This window comes from Physcomitrium patens, chromosome 9 (genome assembly GCF_059467195.1).
Source record: "Physcomitrium patens ecotype Gransden chromosome 9, ASM5946719v1, whole genome shotgun sequence".
NCBI classification, from domain to species: Eukaryota; Viridiplantae; Streptophyta; class Bryopsida; order Funariales; family Funariaceae; genus Physcomitrium; species Physcomitrium patens.
Window position 1 is genome coordinate 8,487,823 of NC_143418.1, and position 18,051 is coordinate 8,505,873.

Here is an 18,051-nt window from a genome sequence, read left to right on the forward strand (position 1 = left end):
ATAGTATATATTGAGGCAAGAACAAAGAATTCTTCATTCTTATCAAGGGTTTATAGTTTCTTTTTTAATATACATACTTTCTTATTTCTATTTTGTTATCTTTCTGTAAAAAAAGTCTCTCTTATTTATTTGCCTTCTTTGGATGCTTGTCCTTGATAACAATGATATTTAATTTAACTAATTTTATACAAATATCAATATATCTAGATAATTAAAGTAACTTAAAATATATATAGATTCTTTTGTTGAATCTAAAAGTAATCCATGTTGTAACACTATATTCTTTTTTAAATTATATGATATTATTATTTTTAAACTAAAATGATTTTATTATTAAAATCTAATAAAAATTTTGAATTCTTTTGAAAAAAAAGTTATGTAATTCTTAGACAATCTTTAAAATAACCATTTGTTGATAATATGTAATACAATCTTTAAAAAATCTATTATTATTCTTCTATTTCTATTCTTCTTTTTATAAACATTAGTGCATTTCTTCTCACATAATGCTAATATTTGAAAAAAAAAAACTATTTTGAACTAATTTGGATACAAATTTTTAATTTCTAATCTTTTTTGCTTTTAAGAAATTTTTTCACATAAAAAAATGCCATATTATATATTCTTAATATATTTATTTTTGTAATATGATTTCTTTTGTTATCTTAATAAGTTATATCAAATATTAATTAAGTTAAATTAGAGTGGTTTAATTTAAATAAAATATAATAATGCTAACATAGCTTATTAAAAAAATTATCTCAATATGCACTATTTCCTTGTCTACCTTCATATCCTCTAGATTTATGTGTAATAAAATGCTTATCTAGTTTTGTATAAATTCATTGTCTAGTTTTAATAAGAAATCTAGTTAGATGTTGTTTATATGGTCATCTAATTACATTGAATATTTTGATAAGTGATATATCTTCATATAATGTTATGTGCTCTTTATAAATACCATAATATTAATATATTACCATATGACCTAACTTGTTTGGCATTAACTCATGTCAATAGAACTTGTTTATTTTTTATTTTTAAAAAATTATAAAATTTAAATAATTTTCTTGTATTATTTCTAAATAAACCTATTTACATGCAACATTCTAAGAATTAACACAATTTGAAAATATAAGTTTTGTTACTATCATTAAAATATAAAATTATTCTTAATCATAAAATTAAGAATACAATATATGTCTAAAATAAATAAATAATAATAAGAATATAAAAATATAATATTTTAGTTATCTAATGAAACTTTAGAAATTTAATAAGATTATGTTATAAAAATCAGTTGTTAAATTCTAAATTAGAATCAAGTATAAAAAAGAGTTCAAGATTTAAAGAAGAATTTGGATTTAGGATTAAAATAACAGAAATTTAAAATATTAAATTTGTGAATAAAATTATGATATCAACAAGCTCAAAGGGAATATTAAACTAAATGTAATTAACACATCTACAAGAAGACAAGTTCATCGACAATGTTTTCAAAACTCAATTATCAGCCAACAACACGTCACTAGTATTAAACAATCTATTATTGAGTGTAAAAGAGAAATTTGTTTAATATAATGAAATGATATTTTATTTAATGTTTGCAAAGAACACGGTACGTCTTGCAGTTCAAATGACTTGCAGTTGTGAACAATCGAATATCATTGTACACTAGTGTATCAATAGCGATGGAACTAATTGTCAAAATTTCGATAAAAATTTTAACTTAACACATGACTTTTGTATGGTACAAATCCAACCCTGTGTGGGACATTAACATGCTGAATCGTTGACTAAACTACCAACAGTCGGCGGCGGCGGCGGCGGCTAGTGAAATGCAAAATCATTTCCTATCTGTAATCATTTTCTGTCTAAAATCACTCTGTCTAAAATCTACACAAAAATTTGCACCATTCTGTTGACTCATTGAAGGACGGCAATCTTATGCACAAGCGAGTCTCTTCACGAACTACACACTAAAAGTGCCATCTTCAGAGTAGAGTTCGGCTGCAAAATTGTGGCAGCAATTGCTGTTGTTGTGGCAAGAATGCTCAGGATCTACCTGATGAATCAGTGCTCAACGCGAGCGTGGATTTGTCTCCAGGACAGTGGTGTACACAAACTGCGCGAGCTCGAAATGAGTTGGTGTGGCGAGGAGAGACGTTGCAGGAATGGTGAGAGTCTGGACAATGGAGCATGGTGTCTTGAGTTTTATGGACAACTTGCGGTGGATGCGTGCTCAGCTGGTTCTCTACTGTTTGCTTCTCGTCGCTTAATCACTCGCAAATGTGGTTCTCCATGTCGATGCTTATGATGATCCCACTTGCGAAACTCTCACTTGATTGACCTACCGAGCTGCTGTATAAAGCTATAGTACATTGTTATGCATTGGCGTTGCCGTTTCTCTGTGTTACCGTGTTGTTGAAGTACATCGAAGTGGTAGTGGTTTGACGCCGAAGGTAATGTCACAGTTCGGAGGTCATCGTTCTTCCAGTGGTCGGATGGCGCCGCTGTCATCACGCAGACTCTCAGAATGACTTGACATAAATCCCAACCCTTTGTTGTTGCGTCTGGGCGAAGAGGTGAGCATGGTGGGAGGATGGACAAGGTGTGCAGGTTCGGGCTGAGGCAGAGGATCCTCACGCGGGAAGATGATGTTGCTGTCTGAAGGGACCACTGCGATGAAGTCTGAGATTATGATAGGACTCGATCCCCTGGAGAGAAGATCTGGCTCATCGAGAAACTGTCTCCGCTTCCGAACGTACCGCCTTTCGTCGACCTCACGAGACTTTGCAATTGGAGGAGAACCCTGAACCGGATTGGTAGTAGCAAATGCTTGCTCTAATTCGGAGTGACCGGCGTTGGGATGCCGAGGAAAACTTGCCTTCGCTAGTTCTCTCAAAGTCCTCAATTCTTCACTCTCGATTCCCCTCTGTGATCTTCCTTGTGATTGTCTTCCTTGTAAGATGTTCATCCAGTGACTCCTGCTTGTCTGCCTCTCGGATCTCTGCGACGCTTCAGCTTGAATCTCCTCCGATTCGTTCTGTGGGCCGCTGTCCGCGTTTATAGCCATGATTTGTGCAACGGATCCTGGATTAGAAGAAACAGATTCTGGAGTTGGAAGAGGAAGCGGTGTAGCAAGTGGGTGTGGTCTGCTTTTGGAAGACACAGATTGCGGTGATTCTACATGAGAACTCCCTGCGGATATCCGGCAATTTTGAGACTCTGCCACCGCAGTTACTGGTAATGGCGCTTGATTACCTGGAAACTTTCCCCGCATGCGGTGTGGAGTGAACGGGAGAATCAATCCCCCTGCAACAAGTGTATCTTCCACGTTAATGCATATCCTTGTCACTTGGAAATCTAACCCAAACGAAAATGGATGTGACAACGATGATTCAACTAATGAGAGCTGCAATAATCGAGAGGCTCACTTGCAAAAACTTTTAGTCCGTCCTTGAGAGAAGGTTCTTGAGAAGTTGAGAGGCGCATTAGGTGCTCCACAAGCGCATACCATTCGTTGACTAGCTGCGTCACGAAGCTGAAGACGAGCAACACGAGCATAAAAACTCCCATACTAAAATTCAAATCTGTGGGTTGTTTCCTCGCGAGCAGAACCATGCCCGCTACAAAAACCCCCAGTTCGCACAGAAGAGCAATCGTCTCCACCATTTGCACCCCTCGTCTCCTGAACGGCTTGATCACCACGAGGTATACAAACTGAAAGGCAGTTATGCCCACGATTACACCTACTTGACTCCATGAGTGATCTGACAGAGGATACAATCCGAACAACAGACCCAGAGTGATTCTTCTGGACAGATCCACTAGAATGTAGGCTGCTCGTGCATCTCCGAGTACACGGGGAGCGTCAGAAACCTCCACAGTATCGTTAGACCCATCGTTGGAGTCTGGACTCTTCATCGTACTGCCGGCTCGTTTGATGGTTAGTCTCAGGTTTTGAGCCCTTTTGTGTACCAGAATTGTCGGAGGACCTTTGAAATCCTCAAAAATCAAGCCATAGCGAGAGCGGAAAGTGGATGCAAGATGATTGTTTCTGACCCACTTCCCTGGGAAGCCTGCACCAGCGACAAGGTTGACAAGCCCATGAGGCTTCTGCGGTTGAACGTATCCGTGGCTTTGAACCTCGTAGCGAAACTCTTCGTACTGGACCAGCCTCCCCATGAAGATGCCGTAGATGAGAAAAACTAAGACAGCAATGAGGAAGGCTACTGGGACTGAGAGCAGTAATCCTCCGACTGCAATGCTAACACGTGAGCCATGTCTGATAATGAAGGCAGACGCTTGGCTTAATCCTGGTATGGCAAGAATTAAGAGGTAAAGTTCGAAGCGAGGAATGATAAGGGCTCCTTTGATTAGCGCCCTTGTCCGCCACCGAAGAAAGAGGACGATCAAGATATGTAACAGGATCGCGCCTCCTCCCACAACACCTATCCAAAACATATTTCTCTGAAACTCTTGCCATCTGCAAAAACCAATAGCACAATTACTCGATGCTGCATCGCCACATTGAGCCAGAGGACATTTCCAAACAAAATCACCCAATGAAAAAATTGCATTCATGAGTTGAGACTGAACTGTACCCGTTGTACTTGTTGCTGATGAGCACACTCTCCAGAGCTCCTTTGTTGGGAGTGTGGCGCTGCTAGAGAAAAGACGAACAAAAAATCAGAGTGGGCTCAGGATACTTTGCGAATTCATTTTTTTCGAGTACTAGAACAATTTGAGAAATATGCAGAAATATGGTCGTCTACATTCAGCCAGAGATTAAAAAAAAAGGCAGGTGTAAAAGATTTACCAGGAAGTAGAGCTCGTAATCACTAGCCTCCATTGCTGGGCCATCCAAGGTACTGTTAGCTCCCAATTCACGACCTCTGTGCATATTGTGCTGTAGATTGCCCAGTCTTTCATTAATTTCTAGTAATCTTCGACGACCACTGATCACATTTTGCAGGATGGTGGAAGTGGTGGTCTGGTTACTGGTTCCTGTGTTGAGCACATCTCTTCTTTGCCAAGGAGTGTCCATGTGAGGAATCAACCATCGAAGACCAACTGTCACCTCTAGGTATTCGGCTGGCAGGCTCACTGCCAGCCACCCTGACAGAGCAAGGATTTGAAGATGGCCTAGTAATCCCTGCAGACGACGAAGAAGAAAAGATCGATGTGAAAACCTAAGAAACCTGGTTCGGCAAAACCAACCTCGAAAATCCACGTTATGTTGGTGTTTTGTGTCGCACACGTACCAGCAGATTTCTGCGCGGGTCATCAATCTTTTGAGCCGAGACAGCACCTACAGCTTCTAGAGTTGCGGATGAGATGGAGATCGCCACGGACACCATGGCCGTCGACGACAGTCCCACCGTTATCAAGGAGGAGATCAATACCGAGACTAAAGGTGTTGTATCTGCACGTTACAGAGCCATGATCCTAGCTTAGTAAGAAATCCTGTCCTTTCATTTTGCTCAATACACCATTTTGCAGTGATTGCTGTCAAACAGGCAAAAATCCAAATGGGTTCAAAGGAAGATAGGTGTACAATGTCGAACTTGTGAGTTGGGCGAAGCCAGATTGTAGTTTCCAGCAACGTCCACAGTCTGATTCTCAGGGACAGAGACCGTCACAAGCTCGTTGTCTATCGCAGTTACTTCCAAGATGTAGGTGCTCTTATCGATCTCCTTGAAGCTCCTTAGATTTCCTCCTGATATCGCCACATCGGAAGAATTGAATCTGAAAACAGGCTCTGTAAATTGAACAACAAAGGGGAGAACAGTATCCTTTGTCTTCGTACGAAAAGTGGTACTGATCTGAACTTGTGGTCTCCCAGTATCTGTCATGGACACCACAAACAAAAACAAAAAAAAAAACACATCAGCCTCGAGGGTTCTGTTCCGAACCAGACCTGAAACAGGCTTTTGCCTGTGTGCTTAGGATTTAACATGTCATCGAAACCGCACTTCGGGATTCGATAGGTTCCACATAGACGCAACAAGTGAATCTGTCGAGGAGCTAAGGTCTGAACATACAATCCACGTTAGTTTCTGAAACGACTCAATCCTGAAAGGAATACTCACCATAGAAAAATGTTGTACTGATGTTTGTTGGCAAAGGCGTGCCATATCGGTTGGTAACTGTGTTTCCTGCCAAAGCGATTGAGACCAAGGAATCATTGGTAACATTCCTGAGCTGCAGACAAGAACCCAGAAATTCATTAGTCAAGAGCATTGTTCTCCTTCAAATCCCGACGAAAAACCTCATGGAGGATAAAACAAAGCAAGGGAGCATGGATTCTAATGATGCATCAACTGGTGAAGCTTACTGCGTAGCCGAAGTGACGATTCCCGTTGCTCTTCCGCGCTATCGGCGTGAGGATCCCGTTGCTGACACTCAAAGCACGCCGCAGCTCCACAGCTGAGCTTGTGATGGGCTCGTCAAAGTCCAAGTAAACTCTTAAATCCGAGGCGTTGTTGGTTGCTTCAACCGTCCTTGCCTGATTACTGATAATTACTTTAGAGCTCGGAACCGAGGTCCACAAGTGCACACTGGGTACCCTTCGATCTACAATTCGCACCACCTCAGGTATTAGCTTCGCATGATGCATACAGCGCCGAGTATTAATCCTAGAGCTTTTCGCAATTTGCAACTGCGGAAAACGGGAAGATCGTTACCGAAGCGAATTATTGAAGAAGACACGTTCGTTCGTCGGAGTACATTCCCCGCCGCATCGGTGCAGGAGTTTCTGCCAATCACGGCCTGAATTTTGCCGCTCCGAATAGTTGTGGGAAGAGCAACTACAACGGAATACTTTCGCCCCTTCTCAATTTCCTTCAGAGTGGAGGGGATGACGGCCCCCCCTCCATGAATCCATAGCTGAGCAATTCAACAAACACAATGTGAGATCAATGAGACTGTTTACAGTGGCTTAAAAGAGTTGAAGCTCTGCGCGGGAGGTGGGATCTTGTTGTGCAACTTACATCGCAGAAGCTCTCATTTGAACAGACGAATCCACAGGCTTCGCTGAAGATAATGCTCACCGTCACGTTCAGTGCGTTGGTGAAAGCTTGCACTCCAGTGACGGCAGCCGTTGGAGCAACAGTGTCTGCAAACAGGGACCAGTACCATCTATCAAATTTGTGTGACTATCTGCACAAATCTAGTCCGTAGCCAGCGGAAGAAGACGATTGATGGCTCTTGCTGTTGGATAGAAGCGCCGATAACCATAATTCCTTCTGGTGTGTAGGTTGGAATAAAATCTAATTTCAATCCTTACCAATTGCCCAACGGAATTGTGATGCTGCGGAGGCTCCACTCGAAGTATTTACGAATACAGAGAAATTGTGGACACCGTCGGTGAGGTTACTGAAAGAAGCACGCAAATCGACACAGTCTTGTGAAGGAAACTGATCTAGCTGCACAATGGCCGGCGCCACAAAAAACTGATAACCCAGTTGCAACAAGAGCTGAAACTAGTTGATGCAGAGCGCGAAATCAAAAACCAAACTAAAATCAAAATTCAGTAGCAAAGTTCTTCCAGCAGCTTAACCAGACAATCAAGCAAACCCACCTGACATCTGAAAGAGCATTGCTGTGCGGCGCAAGGATAGGATCCATTGCTGTCCACGACGTTGAACGCGAACACAGCATTTTCCGTCGCCGTAATATTAACAGGAGTTTCTATGAATTCAATCTGGAGAGCAGTTTGTCCTTGAGTAGAAACGGGACTGAGCAGAAAGATCAACGCAACGACACAGCACCAGTACACACGGAGGACCTTAGAGGCGCTCATCCCGCGAGGACTTCTCCAATGATTCTTGAGCTTGTATGCCACAGAATTCCTAGAGTATCAACTTCGAATGCAGTCACGAGGGGGAACTGAGGGGTTACATGGGAAAGAACTATGTCTGGAACCAGTGCGAGCATGCTGATGAACAAGAAATCTAGAGTCACGACTGAGGCCAGCTCTTGCACATTCAGATTGCAACAAAATTTCAACAAAAATCTTCACTCACCCCCCTAAATTCCGAATTAGCTATCTCAGCAGAGCCAGCGCGGGCCCTTCCGAAGAGCGTCTTTTTCTCCCCTACCCGTCTAAATCCCAAGCTCGTCTTGTTGTGATTGATTTCGGAGACACGCGTTTCAAAAACCTCTGCAAGTTTCTACAATCTTTGCCTCTCGTATCCCACGACTACTTTTGTGATTGCTACACGAAAAGGAATACTAAATTGCGTCGTTGTGCAATCGATTGCGCAGAATTAATGTTCCTGTGCTACTTCACTGGATCTGAGCATGATCACTTGCGAATCGGACACCGGTGCTCAATCCTGTTTCACCTCTGTCTCGCATCAAATCCTCGCTGAGTTCGTAACTCAGAAAGACTTCTAAACGCCAATTGTGTTGCTGCTAAGCTATTTTCTTCTCAGTTTTAGTCGAAGTCATGAATTTTGCACAGGAATGTTTTCTATTTATCTCCCTGGATATTATTCCTTCCCTTGGATTCGACTACGCTCGCACTACCTAACGCCAATTAGAATTCAGCCGCAGGTCACGCGTCGCCGTTGCTACAAATTCCCAAACGCTGTCCTGCGATAACGACGTCTAAGAGATTCCCATGGGGTTTATCTCTAGAATATCTCTGCGCTAGGCGTCACCGCAAAGTGCTTTTGCCCGCGTAAGCTCCAACGACCGTATCTCCACTGGTTGCTAGACGAGTGAGATTCAACCCAGGCTGTACCGAAGAATGATGCCCGCAACTACCGCGGAGCAGTGTCAAAGTGTTGTCGGAAGCATCGTCCATGTGTGCATGGATCTCGTCAAACCGCTTCTACCGCAGCTTCTCCGAACTTCGACCTCGCTCCAACTCCAGCAACTCATTCACACCAATGAGCCCACCTAATTGCATATCCACACGGCAAGGTCAAATCCGAACGATTAACAGCTGCTAATCTGCCTTATCGTCTGGCTGAGTTGTTGATTACTCCGATCAACACGGTATGTCGGTGGAAACTTACGCAATCATCAACTGCTACTCATGAGTGTAATCCATTAGCTTCTCGAGTTTACTATGAAACATGGATCCATTGCAATGAGTGTGTTCTAACTCCACGCAAACACCTGGCACCGACGCCACAAGCTTGAGGACAGCTCAAGTAGACAGCTAGATCCAATCGCAGCAGCAGCAGCTCACAGGAAATTCACATTTTCCATGAAAGAACGCGTAAGAAGTGTCTTTATCCTATTCTCGTCCCTTTTCGCCGAACAGTCATGCAAACAACCGCCATATGTGAGACAAATCATCTCCCCCGAGTCCCCGGGTTGAGATCAATAAATAGTCGACATTCTTCTGGAACCCACCAACGACAACTACGAAAGGACGCAGTGAGACTTGTGATCTACCTGATGTAAAACTCTACTATCTTATTCACTGCAGAAGGTGCTCCTTTCAACTCGTCTTGGCTTCGACCTATAATTCAAAACGCTGTTGAAAGAGCGACATCTTGGTTATTGAGCTGGGGAAGAACCGCCAGATATTGTGAAATCAGCTAAATGTCCAGCTCTACTATTCAAACCTGAACCATTCGAACTAAACCAGACAGTTAATTTTATTTTTATTTTTTTAACAATGGCAATTGAGTCAAAATGGTGGACAATATCCGAGGCAAAACAACCGGGTGTCGGTTGATCGTAGAGAAAGCTCAGGATCTTAGCAGAGTTCTATCTAAAGTTTCATCCCAGCCTGGAACAGAAACTGTTAAAAAAAAAAAAAAAAAAAAAAAAAGAACTCACCATCTCTTGCTTTTTGCACACAAAAGTGCACAGCAATACCTCCACCGACACTCATTGCTCTGCACAATAGAGCATGCATTGATTATTTTTTTTATTTTTTTTTGTTTTTGGTTGACATGGGTCCACTTAGCATGGACGGCGATAATGATCGCATCCAGGATTGTTGTGTTCGGGGCTTCCAGCGTTAACACTCCATCAATCAAAATGGGATCTTTCTCAATCTACTTTTCGTACTGAGCTTCATCAGCAATGCTCAGCAACCAACAAGGGTTTCAATCGTTAGGATAACCAGAAAAATTCTGTCACACTAGAAAAATCACGGCCCCCTCTTACACCTCAACATGTGTGTGGCGGGGGTAAACACGGTTCAGACGTGACTTGAGTGACGGTCCATCACCGCCGCGAATGAATGCTGGCAGTGACTATAGAAGAATCTCCTTCCGATTTCTGACTGAAGATCGATTCTACGAGGTGCAGAACTCGAAGAATGTATCAATGCTTCGTGATTATACATACACATGACTCACATGGTACCTAAAAGCTCTCTTTTCAGCTGAGATGATGGCCTCAAACTTGCAACCCTGCAATCCAAAATGGGAATTTGATCTTGTGCTCATGCAGGTTTTGTGGTAGACTCGACGCTTTGCGAAGCCATGGAAGGTATGAACAAACTGGGTTATTGTTAGATATCCTCAATTCATAAAGACGTGTTGTGAAGCTGCTGTGAGATTCTGATACTTCAGAGAAAATTGTGTGATTCTTAAGATTTTTAATGGAAACTGTGGCAGGTGTTGAGGGGAGCTTCATCGGGAGGGAATAGTGGAGGCTAATTTTCTCAGGTGCATCCACTTGTCAGGAAAATTATCAGCTAAATACACAAAAAGCACACCACATTGTTTTTACTTAAATTTTTATTACCTTTTGGTATGTGTTTTATTTTATTTTACGAGGTTTCTTTTCTTTGAAAATACGAAGACATCGAATGAATTTGTCAATGATTGCACCTGTTTTTGATTCTCTGAAAAAATTAATTCCCAGTTATTTCAATAAACAAATACATCAAAATCGCCCAATCGTGTTTATGCTTGCATGGTTTTTTAGAAAAGTTCTACAAGAATTGGATTTTCACACTAATGAAACTTCTTCAACCAAGTTGGATTCTCCAAGTATTTTAGGATTATAGCCTTTTGTAAAATTCATCTCCTTCGATAGATTTTAGAGATATAATTCATTAAGAGAGAATCTTAAAATATGATATATCTCTTTATATAGGAGATCCAAACCCTAGGAAAATAGATGAATTTTATTTTGTAGATTCATCTTTTGTTAAAGTATCCAACATATCAACAGGATCTAAGCTTTAGAAAACTTTATAATGTGTTCGAACTCTTTTTGTCCTCTTTTTCTATATAATTTAAGAAATTTGAGCCAACAAGTCATACTTTGTGACGTCGTTTTACATAAACCCTTCTATTTTACTATAGGGCAAAGATTTTGATTAAAATTTATTTTATTTCTTTATGTTTATATTATTTATATATAAGTTATAATAATAGATCATATATCATAGAATCTTAAATATTATATATCATATATCTTATGTATATTAATTATTATTCCTATTTTAGCAAACAACAATTTTTTTCTATTTTAATAATCTAAGGATCTCAATTAAATTCTTCAATCTGATTATTGATAATTTCTTATTAGATAATATTATTAACTTTAATAAAATCTAACATAAGTATTTAAATAATTTTTTTAGAAGATTTTGCTTAATAGATAGTCTTCTTTAATAATAAAATGTTGTCAAAAACATATCTAAGAAATAAAAATAAATAAATAAATAAATAATCAATTGATCTTGGTTTATTGCTTTTAAAAACAAAATTGAATTCTTAGTTGTAAAATTTTAGCAAAGATGTTGTATGTTGTATTAAGCATTGTAATTGGTCTACAATCCTTCAAGTTTTTATTTTTATTTTTATATTTATGATATGTGAATCAACATATGAGATAACAAGTATTCTTATTTTATAATTAAATAATTATTTATTTTTAAGATATCTAAAATTACTTAATGCTAGTAAAAAATTAAATAATCTAAAACTAAATTAAATTAAATTCCTATATTGTTTACTTAATCCATTCCATTAAAGTTTGAAGCTTTGTTATTAAATATAGTTTTTTTGGACTCTTAAATTATTATTTTCATACTAGACAAAACTTCAAGTTAGAATCTAATGTAATTATTAAATGTTTTGAGATGTGTCAAATAAGTTAACTCAAATACATTAATTTATAAATAATAAATAAATAAGTAAAATGATATATTGGTAAAGTTTAGAAGATAAAAAAAATTATCTTATTTTAGTTATAATATTTACTTAAAATATTTGATCAATTTGGTATTAATGCAAAAATTTATTAGTGAGCTTTTTTTCTTTTTTTTCCTTTTTTTTCCTTTTTTTTTCTTTTTTTTTTTTTTTTTTTTTCTTTCATTGCTTAAGATGACTCTTTAGAGCAAGATGGTTCAAAGTTCATTTTACAGATACTGTAATTCTTTGTTCTACATTATTTTTGTAGTGAAAGTTAAATAAAACTTCTTGTTGACTTTATAATTTTTATTGCAATATCACATCAGAAGAATCATTTTAAAGCTTGAAATAAGTCATTTGCAATAGATTTATCTATTTTTGTCCCCTACTTAAAAATACTAACTTATCTTTGCTATGCTCTTAATAAAATTGTATAATTTTCATAAATTCATTTTAAAGAATTTTCTCCCATTTAACTCTATTAATACTTGAAAGTTTATGAACAAAAATTTGGATAGTCAAATATGTTACAAAATAATTCTGAAAAAACATTGTTGTTTTAGTTTCATAATCTAAAATATGATTAGTTTTCCTATATATATATATATAGAAAATTAGGTCTATCACAATAGCAAGTGTTGTGTTTTTATTTTTTTAATATTGAAAAATTAATTAAAAGTTGATAATGAAATATTTATAATATCATTTTAATTATATTTTTTTCTACATAAATTATTTTTATTATAATCATAAACCTTCTTTTAGGCCTTTCAACCATAATCTATTTTAGTGCACAAAACCTATCAAATATTATTTCTAGTAGAGTATTCGATTATATTCTAATATTTCTCTTTTTCTCTTTTTATATTAATTTTCACATAAATATGAGTAATACCAAGAGAGCCTATTTAAGTATTATTAAAGATTATCTAGAGAATCTATTATCTAAAAACAAAAAAATATTAGATAAACCAAATATTTAAGAGTGGGACCAAATAGTATACTATGTCTCAATTCTCTTACATTTAATCCACCGAATTTATTGTACTTCAGAGAACAAAATAAATAAATAAAAACAAACAAACACCACTTGCTAATTGAACATATCAAAAATAACTTCTCAATTGCTGTAGCTCTTGAGGATTGTTAACCCCTCTCACATAATAAGACATGGGATCAATTTCCATCACAATTGTGGGAAAAAAGAGATCATGTCAATTACCCACAAACAGTTCTCCGGATTAGGTCAAGAGGCCCACCAGAGGATAGCTACAGTTTGGGTGTCTCGGCCTCTTCGAATTGTCATGGTTCCTCCATTATTCTGAAGTGTTTCGAGGTAACAAATGCAGTTGTTGTGATAATGAAACAGTGATTCTATCGCTGCTCTGGTATTAACTATTACCCATGTTGGCAAAGTGTCTGTTTATATACTATAATTTCAGTAGTTCCGTAAGAACAAGTTTCATCACTTCAGCCACTGCACAAAACTATTTCATAGATAGGATTCAGCTTTATGACTTTTCCAGAATCATTCTAGGCCCATGGTGCATCGTATTCAAGGATTGAATCATATGATGACCGACCCAGACTCTAGATTTGTTTTGGGCTTGTGGCAGTCAAAAGCGACAGTAGAGAAGACTAACCTCGTGGATAGTGATTGACTGACTGATCAGATTTCATAGTGATTTACAAAAACGCGGATCCAAGGATGTGTAATGCAACATAACTGATGACTGAACTGCATAGATGTGTTGCTTCGGAGAGAGTCTCTATCCATCTCCACTGGTGATGTAACAGTTGCATATATTTGTACTGCAAAGAAGTATAGGAAAGGTTCGGGTACAGCTGAAAGTGTCTGAAGCCAACAGTGCATTGGACGATTGTAATTGTTGCAGAGGAGATGGAGACCTTGGGCCATAAAAAGGAATCATACGGATTCTAAGCATGTGCTTTGTCAGTGCTGTCTAAGGAATCATATAATATTGACGTTTCACCCAAAAGTTTGAGAGCTTTGATTATTTGAAGGAATTATTGGGGATAGCGGGGGTTTATCTTCCCTGCGGCGCGATTGAAATTGATATTTCGTTTTAAATAACAGTTATGCTGCACATTTATGGAGCCAGTGCACTGCACAAGTGTAACCATTTAAGGACAAATTTGAAACTCTTTAAATTGCGTAATCTCAAAACGTCTCGTGAGGAGCACATTGCGAACATCAACACAAGGTTACTGAATACGCAGCGCTACATTTGCTGATACCATACTTTTGATGATGAGCATGAGTATCGGGATCATGCATGAATCATGTCTATCTCATGTTAACCAGAGGGTAGTCGGATAGATGGGATCGAATTCACCGACCACAAGCACCTTGGTATTGCAGGGCTTCCAAGCGACACCAATTTGTATCAATAGGGATGCAGCAATGGATCTCGGGCGGTGTCTTTGTAAAGAATGTAACGAGATCTAGTTGTTCCTAAAGCCGCATACCTGCATACGATGTCAACCATTCCATGAATCAGCAAATTACTTCCTTCTTGGGATTAACGCACTCGACAAAGATTGTAAAAAACAAAACATAACATAACAAAAAAATTATTAGATTAAAATTTTCATTTTTTTATTTGGTTCTGCCGAGTCTGACTGGTCGTGAAGCATATGTTAAGACTGGTGAAGGAACTGAATGACCGCAGACAAATAAAGTGTGGAGAAGAAACTTGCCACTGAGGAACGAACGGAGCCATCCAAATGACGTCACCAGCTTGGACAGGGTACCTGCATGTGCCACCACATTAAGGACCGCAAATTCATTGAGTTCAAGACATTTAAGAAGAATCACTATCACCGAACTTCAACACTTTGAGGCTCATATAGTTGGAATACAGCATTCAAAGTCTTAAGAAAAGAACCATTTATCGCCCAGTCGGTAGATTCCGCGGCCCTCCAAGAGTAGCAGGCCGTGTTGGTTGTAATGGACCTCCTAAAGCAGAGAGACATTCACAATGTCATAATTGCATATGACATCTGAGCAACGGTAGACGCTTACCATTCTCGATTTTTAAACCTCACATAGAGATTACTCTCTTGTTCAGAACTTCTCGCGAAAATGATGGGAATTGGAATAGACCCAAGTACAAAAATCAGCGTGATCTACAAGGAGCCGGTACTGATAAGACATCAAAAGTTAGGTCGGAAATACCTTAACATTCAAGTATTCTCCAGGTTGGAAATCCATGACCTGCACAATGAAGTAACGTATTTAAAGTTAATGCAAAGTTTCTTCTCAGCAGTCTACTGAGTATAATTCAAAGAACTTTCACAAGCAACTGGATTTTGTTAGCACTTGAGCGCTGAACTACTACTCAATCACCCACAACTTTCTTCAAATTTGTGTAAATTAACAAGCTGGAGAACATGAGGTGGCGACCACAATCGTACATGTATGTTGAAGTCGTAGGTGGGAGTTGCTGGTAGCAGCTTCCGTAGTTCGAAGACCTGAACATGCAATTTTTGTTTTCCAATCAACTCAAGCAACCCTCACAGGAAAATAGAAAGTCAGAGACAACGAAAGGCCTAAGGATAGTCGACGAAAGGGCATCTCTTAGTAAAATGCTATTAGCATTTACACCGAACGAATTTTTTATATTAAGAACTGGAAGGGCTTGCCTCGCCAGGTGTTTCCAAGTTGGGTAGCTGGTTGGTCCGACCGGTGAACAGCTGAGGTGCAGCATCCCCTCCTACTGCGTATCTGAAGGCATACCACAAAGAAGACTCAATCAAAGAAATTGATCTAAAACTTGTCACATCCGTAATTCATGAAGAGAAGATCAATACTCGTCAAAGTGGGGACGTGGTCTCGAGTATTATCAGGTACCTGCGCTCAAATACTACCAGTGTTGCAGAGAAAGTTGAAGAAAGAGTGTGTTTTGCACCGGCGGGGATGTACGCAAATTCATCCACCTATTCTAAGAAACAGATGCTAGTTAGGCAGAAAACAAAGCACTAAGGGAACTCCTAAATTGCACCTTCAATTTTAATTCAATTCGTGTATGATGACTATATCCGCCATTAAGGTAAGAGGAAAGAGTCCAACTTCATTTAATGAAATTCAGAACAGGAATAACCATTAATATAGCGGTGTCGAGAAGCAAGTCTGCAGTCATACTGACTTCTCCTTTCACAACGAACACAAACCTCTCAACACCTGCTGGTGGTTCGGCAGAGGACGAATTACCTGCACACACATTGCTATATGGTCAAACTCGTCCTAGAACAAACTCAAAATGTCAAATAATTTCATTCTAGAATCAGTCAGGGTTTCAGATCTAAAATGAGATGCAGCCAATACGCGTAAAGCTTCCGAGATACCTGCCATAGAAGCAAGATACATCGTAAAATGAGCACCCATTGCAGGGGTGATCAAGTAGGCTGCCAGCGTCTTAACCCTAAAAAAGCACTTAAGACTGTCAGCATTGTATACAAACGAAAAATCTATGCGTCCTCACATTAGTTTATCTAAAACAGACTTTCAAACATACAACCACGTTGTGAATCAGATTGCAAAAGGAAATATTCATATTAGTACTTGTTCTTCATTTCCTCCTAAATATAACACCATATCTTCAAAGATGAAGACCTCGAAAAGAGAAGACCTACCATCCGGGAAGGGGACTGAAGACTTGACTTTCAGGTGTAATGAGAGCATGATCCCGCTCATAGACACTCCTGGTAAATCCTGGCAGGTCTGTTGACATAAAATATGACCAATTAGTATGACCTTCAAATCCCAGATTTTAAACTAATCATCAAAAGTTGCATCTGTAAATCAGCTTCTCAGCAGCAAGTGATGATGTTTTTCGTGAATGGTGTCGACATAGAGAAAATTAGTAAAGTGTTCTGCATGCTGCAGTTAAGCCAAAACAGAGCAATGCGTACCTTGAAGATGAGACGCAGACAGTGTAGGATCCGTCACTTTAGAGTACATGTTGGACGTGTCAGTAGCCGCAGTCCCACACATAGAAGATGCCGATACTGTCGCCAGAGTAAAATGTCAAGAGCATTGCAATCCACAAATGATGGAATTCCATCAACGAGTGCGAATCCGGCATAGAAAGTAATCGACAAGAAGACCTAAAGAAATTATTCAAAGAGCAGAAAGTGCACTAAATCACTTTGCGTTTCTCTTCATAATCACAATTAAGATAAGCAGGGTGCGTAAAGGACGTTACATTAAACACTTCCAATTTAATGCATCATTGATTGTATTGGCTTCAGAGTCAAAGTACTTGTGCAGCAGTTACTAAAACAGTAATGTGGTGCGTCTAGAACCCTACCCACAGGGTCAAATAACAAAAAATATCTAAAAAACAGTATGCTAGACACAAGCATCTTTAGCTTGCAGTGTTGCAAGCTTGAATGTGATAATACACAATTGTGAGTAGCTCGTGACGACGACTTCTGCTCTAAAGCATACAACGGCAAGAGACACATAGTGTCAGAAACACCGAATGGAAAAGAACACAAAACCAAGGCAACAACGAAGAATTCGACTACACAACTCTGGTGAGTGAAAAAATTCTAACAAATGACCAATTCGAACAAAACACGAACCAAAATGCAACGCACCATCTTCGCAGATGGAAGAAGATGAGGAAACCACACGCAGGATGGCACAAAGGACAAGACACTGGAGCGGAAGATGCTTCGCCAGAGCTATCGTCATTGCCGCAAGCTCCTCAGATAGGCACAGCGAGTCGTTGTCCCAACTTAAAAGACCCAAGATGGCAGGACGGGTTTCACTCGGTCAGGCTATGGATGACCTATTGCAGAAGGATTGAACGTTAGAACCACACCCAATGCTTCGGATGCTACCCTACCACACTGTCGACCCTTGTTCCAAGAATCTGGGATAAGCACACGATGATCTCAT

The 18,051-nt window shown here is 39.1% G+C and overlaps 2 protein-coding genes across 5 annotated transcripts; both read right to left on the bottom strand.

Annotated features, from left to right (window-relative positions):
- Nucleotides 1-1,701: 1,701 nt before the first annotated feature.
- Nucleotides 1,702-8,593, bottom strand: LOC112286265 (uncharacterized). 2 transcript variants are annotated; one of them, XM_024527996.3, is made up of 13 exons: nucleotides 8,031-8,112; nucleotides 7,586-7,856; nucleotides 7,292-7,430; nucleotides 6,996-7,120; nucleotides 6,690-6,891; nucleotides 6,341-6,579; nucleotides 6,096-6,207; nucleotides 5,561-5,851; nucleotides 5,268-5,428; nucleotides 4,823-5,158; nucleotides 4,608-4,669; nucleotides 3,438-4,489; nucleotides 1,702-3,315 (listed from the first exon to the last, which is right to left on the bottom strand). In XM_024527996.3, the coding sequence occupies exons 2-13, from the start codon at nucleotides 7,805-7,807 to the stop codon at nucleotides 2,483-2,485; spliced, it is 3,774 nt and encodes a 1,257-aa protein (XP_024383764.1). In that variant the 5' UTR covers nucleotides 7,808-7,856; nucleotides 8,031-8,112; the 3' UTR covers nucleotides 1,702-2,482. The 2 variants fall into 2 exon arrangements, with proteins under 2 accessions (XP_024383764.1, XP_024383765.1); XM_024527997.3 differs by having other exon boundaries at nucleotides 4,608-4,666; nucleotides 7,586-8,593.
- Nucleotides 8,594-14,266: 5,673 nt separating this feature from the next.
- On the bottom strand, nucleotides 14,267-17,851 carry LOC112286678 (putative (S)-ureidoglycine aminohydrolase). 3 transcript variants are annotated; one of them, XM_024528803.3, is made up of 12 exons: nucleotides 17,748-17,851; nucleotides 17,058-17,153; nucleotides 16,779-16,866; nucleotides 16,491-16,567; nucleotides 16,247-16,356; nucleotides 15,997-16,082; nucleotides 15,789-15,870; nucleotides 15,561-15,617; nucleotides 15,322-15,360; nucleotides 15,032-15,102; nucleotides 14,844-14,897; nucleotides 14,267-14,612 (listed from the first exon to the last, which is right to left on the bottom strand). In XM_024528803.3, exons 1-12 carry the CDS (start codon nucleotides 17,842-17,844, stop codon nucleotides 14,531-14,533), a joined length of 939 nt encoding a protein of 312 aa, XP_024384571.1. In that variant the 5' UTR covers nucleotides 17,845-17,851; the 3' UTR covers nucleotides 14,267-14,530. The 3 variants fall into 3 exon arrangements, with proteins under 3 accessions (XP_024384571.1, XP_024384570.1, XP_090109203.1); XM_024528802.3 differs by having other exon boundaries at nucleotides 17,733-17,851; XM_090253077.1 differs by having other exon boundaries at nucleotides 17,351-17,851.
- Nucleotides 17,852-18,051: the final 200 nt, after the last annotated feature.

Bases quoted from the DNA above. Each gene is read 5' to 3' on its own strand.
- LOC112286265 (XM_024527996.3), bottom strand. From the start codon at position 7,807: ATGAGCGCCTCTAAGGTCCTCCGTGTGTACTGGTGCTGTGTCGTTGCG. The intron at 7,431-7,585 runs GTGGGTTTGCTT...GCCATTGTGCAG, and splicing joins AATGCTCTTTCAGATGTCAG to CTAGATCAGTTTCCTTCACA. The intron at 6,580-6,689 runs GTAACGATCTTC...TGCGAATTGTAG, and splicing joins TTCTTCAATAATTCGCTTCG to ATCGAAGGGTACCCAGTGTG.
- LOC112286678 (XM_024528802.3), bottom strand. From the start codon at position 17,844: ATGACGATAGCTCTGGCGAAGCATCTTCCGCTCCAGTGTCTTGTCCTT. The intron at 16,568-16,778 runs GTAGGTCTTCTC...GTGCTTTTTTAG, and splicing joins TTCAGTCCCCTTCCCGGATG to GGTTAAGACGCTGGCAGCCT. The intron at 15,361-15,560 runs GTACGATTGTGG...TTCATTGTGCAG, and splicing joins CCTACGACTTCAACATACAT to GTCATGGATTTCCAACCTGG.